The sequence below is a fragment of the Gymnogyps californianus genome, chromosome 9 (genome assembly GCF_018139145.2).
Source record: "Gymnogyps californianus isolate 813 chromosome 9, ASM1813914v2, whole genome shotgun sequence".
Classification (NCBI taxonomy): domain Eukaryota; kingdom Metazoa; phylum Chordata; class Aves; order Accipitriformes; family Cathartidae; genus Gymnogyps; species Gymnogyps californianus.
The window spans coordinates 20,491,237-20,498,448 of record NC_059479.1 but is presented as its reverse complement, the minus strand read 5'-3'; the positions used below and the strand labels follow the sequence as shown (position 1 = coordinate 20,498,448).

The window sequence follows — 7,212 nt, the reverse complement described above, 5'->3', positions numbered from 1 at the left end:
ACAAACTTTTGGTTTTTTTTCTCAGAAGTGCATTTCCTCCTGCTGTGGCTGCTTGCTTCTTAAAGTGGTTTTGTCACCCTATGTCCCTGAAGATTTGGAGAAGCTTTTAGCGTATTTCAGGGGAGTGATTCCCAGACTGTCCAGTTTTCTCTGCCACTTAGTGTAAAAGGTAACACACAGCAAAACACCCAGAAATTTTCTTTGTCATAGGTTCATAGTGCTGGTAAACAACTGAGTTTCTGAATGAAAGAAAAATAATCAGTGCCTGATACTTTCTTTTTCTGCTTTAAATGCAGAAGACTGGCCATTTTTTGTTCATAATTTTGTCCATGACTGGGTATGGAAGTTTCATGATCAAAAAGTACTAGTCCTGGAAGGAATTTTTAGCAGTGTAGTATCAAATAGGTTACTGTCTTTAGAGTTTAGGGCAGAAGGGAACAAATACGGCTTGCTGTTGTAAGTTTTGTAGTAATACTTTGGTTTGATATGTGTTAAATGAGGTCTCAGTATGTAAAACCAAACCCCATATAGATATCTCATAATTTCAGGTAATGCACCCACTTGTAAAAACAACTGAAGTGGGAAAATATCAACAAAATGCAATGCCTTTTCAAATTCCTTACTGCCATGAAGGCTACGTATGTCAGTAATTCTGTATAGAAAGCGTTTTTATCCATAGATGTGAGCGTATATGATCTGCGTAAATGTGGGTGATTACTGTGGAATGTCTTGGATTAGACCCTTCTTTAAAAACACCTGATTTAATTCTTACCCTGTTACTCAAAATAGTGCATTACAACAACTCCCCGTAAAAGTCAAGTTCGCTGTAAGAATAGGGTTTTCCTCAAATAAAGCAGCCCCCTTACTCGGGGCCCCATTTTATAGCATGCAGCCTGTATTGGGAAGAAAAAGAAAACAGTGCTTCTCATACATGGCAGAAACAGCCCTACCAGCAGTAAACAAACAGTGAAAATTATCCAAACACTGTCAAGACTGTTGCAACAGTCTCACAATAACTGCATTAAGAGACCTTTGACTGAATGTCTCATTGGCTCTGAAATGGGCTAACTGCCTGAGGGGGTTTTTTGGGGGTGGGGCGGAGGACATAGTTTTGCACTAATTTTTCAGACCCCTGTGGGTGAATCATTGATAGAACTCTTTTGCTTCTGAAGCATGGTGAAAGCCCTCAATTAAAACCAGAAGGCAAGTTAGACTTCCTATCTATCTGGATTTGAAGACATGTCACTAGAATACATATTAAAAGTCTTTGTTTTGAAATACATTGACCAATTCTAATGGACCTTACATCTCACTGAGCAATACGGTACTGGAAATAATCGAATAACTGGGATCGAGAGGTTCATAGCAGGGAAGAAGGACCTTTTCAGAGTTAGCAGGTAACAATACAATTTGTATTGCATTTTTTTTCATCCTTGCATCCTCTTTTGGCCATAGCAATAATGTTCCCTCCAATATAAAGAACTTTCTCCCCTCATTTTTCCATGAAGGGTTGTAAGCAACATGTCTTGGGGGAGAGCAGGAGCACTGAGCTTGCTGTATGGATCTGGGAGGTAAGAACTTCTTCCCCCCACCCCCCTTTTGTTGAAGAAACCCATCAAGCTCAGTTTCTTTGGTTTGCTTCTGAGTTATTGCGTTAATTTAAAACTTTTTAAAGAAGCATTATGGTTATAGGAGACTGACTGCCAGGAAATCTAGCTCAGTGGGCACTGAAGCTGCTTGTTGGCACAGTAGCCTCAGCCACCATTCTGTGCTCCACCCAGGGGCAAGAGCGAGTACCTTTACTAAAGACAGCAGTTTGTCTGCTTTACTGAACAGTTACTCTTCACCTTGCTGCCAGCTGAGGCTGTTCTTAGGCAGTGGTCACCGGTCTGCTACAAGTGGGTTTGAATTAATAATCTTTCAAAAGCTAATAGTTCTAGATACTTACCCTACATTTTAAATGTAGAGCACAGTTACTACTCCCCTGAGCTAATCACTGCTCCCGCCTTCCATTAGCAATAGTGTCCTGCTTTTTGTCAATAAAATACCCTGGAAAGACTAAATTATTCTGGTCTCTTGCGCAATTTTCAGCTTGTGCTTCTAGCGGAAGTCGCCATAGCAGCAGAAGTATTATGTGTCCGGCAACAGTGCTGGATTGTCTAAAGCATAACTTTTTTGGGAAGGACCTGTTAAAAACATGTAATGCTGCTCACAGCAGTATAGTCCTAAATCTGGCAAAGCGACCTTCCCTCAGTGGCGTCCCTAGGGTGGCACTGCTGTACAGTTCAGGCAGCACACTGACTACAAAATACTTAAGCTAGATATCAAAGTATATAGAAAATAATTGCAGAAGATAAGATTTTAGAACTTGAGCATTTGTTGCTTGCAAAATCAATATATCACTTTTTCAAATTCTAAAACTACTTTTTAAAACAGGTACTTCCTCCACCCTTTAATGTGAGAAATCCTCGCTATAGAGGGGACTAACCTTTACAATAGAGGACAAAATGCTGCAAGCTTAAGAGCTTCTAAAGCACAAAGCTTGCACGTAGTGGTCTAGTTCATTGTATAGCAATGTTGCAGCGCTGCCCTGCGTGCCCACTTTGGTATATAGGTTGTACTTTGACTGCAGAATTGTTTCAGAAGTTTAAATCCCACCTTATAAATGAATTTGAGGTTGAAGGAAGCTTTTTCCTTTTAGTCAAGGATTATAATAGGACTTACTAGAGTGAAGGAAGATACTGAAAAGCCTGTCTTAAGCAGAGCTTTGTTCTTTAATACTAGAACAGTGTAAATCCAAGTTACGCATAAAGTTGCTGGTTTTAGGATTTGCAAAGTAGTATTCCTTTAGAAAGTTGCATTTTTTCACTCATCAGCCCAGTTGCAATTGACAGTACACCACCTGCAGCAAGCTTTCAAGAACAAGGACTGGGTAGTGAGCAAAGAAAGGTCATGCACTCCCCTTCTAGTAAGCTTTTTTTAAAGTCATTGCTGCATGCAGGCGCTTCCAGGAGCTCAGTCGTGTTTCTGTTGTAGCTTTCTTTCAAAGCTATGTGGTGCCCTCGAGTGGCTAAAGTGTGCAACTTGTCCCCATACAACTTAAAATACAACTGAGTTATCTTCCAGGTTCCTGCTCAAGATTAACTGAAACAGACTAACTTTACATGATTAGTTAAGAGAATAAAAGCTTTAGTTAAAAACAAATCGGACTTCAGGAAAGAGAGTCTTAACTGTAGATGAAGAAGTGGTGTTCTGAGCTGGATCATGTTTAGGCTATGTTGAAGACTATTTTAAGGCTCTAGTATTTGAAACAGTTTTTTACTTTTTTTAATAATAAATCGGCAAACACAAGCTTTTACCTGTAGTTTAATATTTATATACTGATGGATAGCACCTAGAGGCCCCAACCAACATTTGAGCCCCGTCAATGTCTCTGCCCCAAAGAGCTTACAGTCTAAGCAGTCAAGAAGAAGTAGGAGAAAATAATAACCATGCTTTCTTTTACAGATCAGTAACTCCGATCCAACACAGGTCAAGTGATTTACCTGCTCTAAGGCACAGAATGTGTGGTGGGAATTAAACCAACGTCTCTTGAATCTCTGCTGCAGGTCTCAGTTAAAAGATGCTCCTTGCTCTCTAGACCACTTTTAATAAAAATTAGCCCATTTGGAAATCTCAGCCTGAAGCTGATTAAGGTTCAGGACCGTTCTCCAGGTCAAGGTGAGAGCTGCAGGAACAGAACAGAGAACATATCTGTCAGAAGCATAGCTACTTTACATATGTTCATCATCTGTGGTCATCTCACAGGTTTGGGACCTAAAGCTGCCCCAAGACTAGCTGTTCTGGGTGCTATCTACCTTAGATTGGAATGGCGTCTCCTATCTTTTCAGTTCAGTGGGCTTTGTTTTACATGCTGCAAGAGAAGCCCAGATCTTAGAAAGAAGCACTGGTGATGCACTACTAGAACAAACATGTTCTGCCCTTTCCCAAGTCCCCATATATGAACACTTCTTATTGGTGAGTACAAGACAGGGTGTTGGTAGGGAAGGCTGGGAGAGCTCTTTCCTTTGGGAGCTCCTTGACCTTAGCATCCATTCTTCTGCTTTTTGGGGCTAGGGATAGGCTGCTATGTTCATTTTAGGCTTCTGAGGAGCCAGCAGTAAGATAAGGGCTTGTGTTTACGAGAAGAGACTTACTATTTTATTTCAGCTTTGGTAACAAGTTCTTGACTTGGAGGTAGCAGCAGGTTCAGTTTATTTCTATATGCATCAGCAAACCAAAATAAAATGAGTTGAAGGATGCACATTGCTGAGTTGCCCACTCTCTACCAACATATATAACTGCAGCTAATTGAAAAAAGACAAAGCTATTAATATTTTGCACTTTAAACTAAAGAACTTCAGTTTCATACTTCGTTGAAAGCTTTTGAAATCAGCACCAATCTCATTGTATAAATCACTGCCACCTGGTCAGTCACCAGTCCTATGTCTTTTGTCAAATGTGCACAAAACAAGGAGATTTCTGATGCTCCGTGTTTACAATGATAACTGAAAGGTAAGAATGAATAGCCATTAGCAGATAAATTACTTAACAGTAGTCAATAAACAAATACACTTCACCTGTATAAAGCAGTATGTTAATTCACAAGTTAAGTTGTATTGATAGTTGAGGTGGCAATATACAATGAAATATTAAAGTATCATCACTTGAAAAATAGTCTTGCTTTGTCAGGGAGCTCTGTTTATACATAAGGGTAAATGAAACAGCACTGACCATAGAAGCTGAACAGTCATGCATACAAAAAGTGATCACTTTTCAGCTATTGCACAAGTAGTGACACTCTTAAGACATACACAGTAGGATTCTTACAAAATGACTTCAGAAAGACTGCATGCACCATCTTTCAAGGCCTTATGTGAACTATACGTACACAAGAGTTGCTGTATACTGTAAATACATTGTGGATGTGTATAAATTCACATAAGATTAAAAGATTAATTTGTAAATAGGAAAGTTTCCACCAGCTTATGCTTTATTTTATTCAGAAGGTTTCTTAGCATGTACACTGTTTTGGATAAAATGCATGACACCACTTCAGAGTAGAGGTTTCATGTAAGCATAATCTTAAATGCTTTGGTAACTGGATATTCCCAAGGAACAGGTTTTGTTAAACCAAACCGATTACTAAAATGTGAATGTGACTTTTATTCAGAAAAGAAGGATATAGAATATGGCTAATAATTTCACATATTTTCACAAGATACAAAAAACCCCTTTTCAAGTGGATTGGGATTTCTAAGCACAAATAAAACCACTGATAGCATGGTGTAGAACATTTAAAACCCTGATCAAAATGACTTCAGAGTAATTGTGCATTCCCCAAATATATCAGGTTGGCAACTGAGGAAGGAAATGAAATATTAAATGAGTAAGTTGGCGTAAGAGGGGTAAATGCTCTCTGTACCACAAGTTTCATAATAAAATACTGCCATATGTTTTAATTTTAGACATAAGCATTTTTATATCAGAGTCTGGTTTGTTTCTAAATGACTGAAAGTTTCAACTAAAAAGGTGTTTACATAATATACACATTTCATTACTTACAAAGAGAAATAAGCTTAAAATTTCATATTAAAAACCTGGGATACAGTAGGGTTAGTAGCACCATGAAAAATGTTTTTCAAAACTGCAGTCTTGTTATTTTCAACATACTCAGTGCGTCGTGTTTTCCTTTATTCTCTTGGTTGATCAAAAAGGTGCCATTTTGGTACAGGGAGAGAAATGAAAAATTTCATCTTCTGATCCTTTGTGAACCTCAAGTGTTCTTTTCTGTTTCCAAGAGGTCAATTCTTTCATCTTAGTCCTGTTGTCAAACATGTACCGGACAACCCTTCGTTTGGCACGAGTGAGGTACACTTGAATTTGCATGGTTAAAACAGTTTGGATTTGTATTTTCTTTTCTTTCTGCACAGTAGCACCATTGTTGCAGCTGGAAGACAGTGCATCTTAGGAATTTTCAACTGTTTTATAAAACATTCTCCAAGACGTTACGTCTTCTTCATGCAAACTTGACAACGACTAATACGCGTCCTCAAGTCTCCAGCTTTCAGTGTCTCTGACTGAGGTTTACTGGTCGACAGACACAAAGGTAAGGTTAGGTTAGCTTTTTCTTTGTTTACAGAACTGTTCCTTTAAACTGCTACTTAATTCACAGTTTAAGATAACAGTTAAGTACATAAGTGGGGAATTAGTCCTGTTATTTGAGAGTTTTCCTTAAGAGTGATCTTTCTGTATGTCCTCAACACCAGGTGACAGATGCACAGTTTTGTCCAGTGTCTCAGTATACACAAGGTATGCTAATCAGCTACTTCAGTCTAACATATGATGTAGCACAAATACCAAACCAAGTGGAAGGTGAATTTTGTACATTTGAGACAGTATTTCTGGGGTCTTTGTTTGTAGCCTTCGGGTTTCTCAGTTGAAGGGTACTTTAACAACCCACAAAAAATACTGCTACAATGAGATTTGTGTTTAAGTGATGGCTTTACCAAATTATTTACGTTCTGAAAGGGTAGGGAGGTGGGAGATTAATATAAGGAATTCGTGTAATATGTGCGTACACAGAGTAAGTCCAATTCTTAAAAGTTTCTTTTAAAAAAAATAGAATAAAAAAGGAAGTTGTGTTTATGGGAGGCAGAGAACTCAAAGGTGCATGGTAGTTATTAGTAGGCAGCTTTCACTAGTGAATTACCACTGATCGCCCACCCTGAAAACTTAGAGTGATGACTATTTAATGCACATTAAGTATTATGGTTGTAGGTGTTACACAAAACCAACTTAGGGGCCACTACTGCTATATAACACAGTGCACATTGCCAGCCCTGTCCCACAAAGCTACATTTTTTCAATTAGGTGGCAGTGGGAATATTTATGAGGTTTTTATCAGTACACAAACAGGGCAGTAGCAATTTAGTCTATGAAAGGAGATGGTTTTTCAAAGGAAAAATGATTTTGCTACTCAAGTTGAAAGGGAAAAAGTTTGAGGAGCTGAGAGACTTCAGCTGAAATGCTGACTGCAGAGAAGCTGAGGACAGGATGACATTTTGGCTGCAAGGAAGCCAATGGACATTCTAATTCTTCTGCAAAGTACTGGAAAAAATGCTTGCTATAGAGGGTATGAAAACCTCCTTCACACAAGACTTTTCAAAACAG

General features: G+C 38.6%; 1 protein-coding gene across 1 annotated transcript in view; it reads right to left on the bottom strand.

The window, feature by feature from the left end:
• Nucleotides 1-3,350: 3,350 nt before the first annotated feature.
• COL4A5 (collagen type IV alpha 5 chain) overlaps nucleotides 3,351-7,212 on the bottom strand; it is an 86,946-nt gene continuing 83,084 nt past the window's right edge. The window contains 1 exon segment of the mRNA XM_050902075.1: nucleotides 3,351-6,129. Within this exon segment, the coding sequence (XP_050758032.1) occupies nucleotides 6,048-6,129 (82 nt within the window). The 3' untranslated portion in view covers nucleotides 3,351-6,047.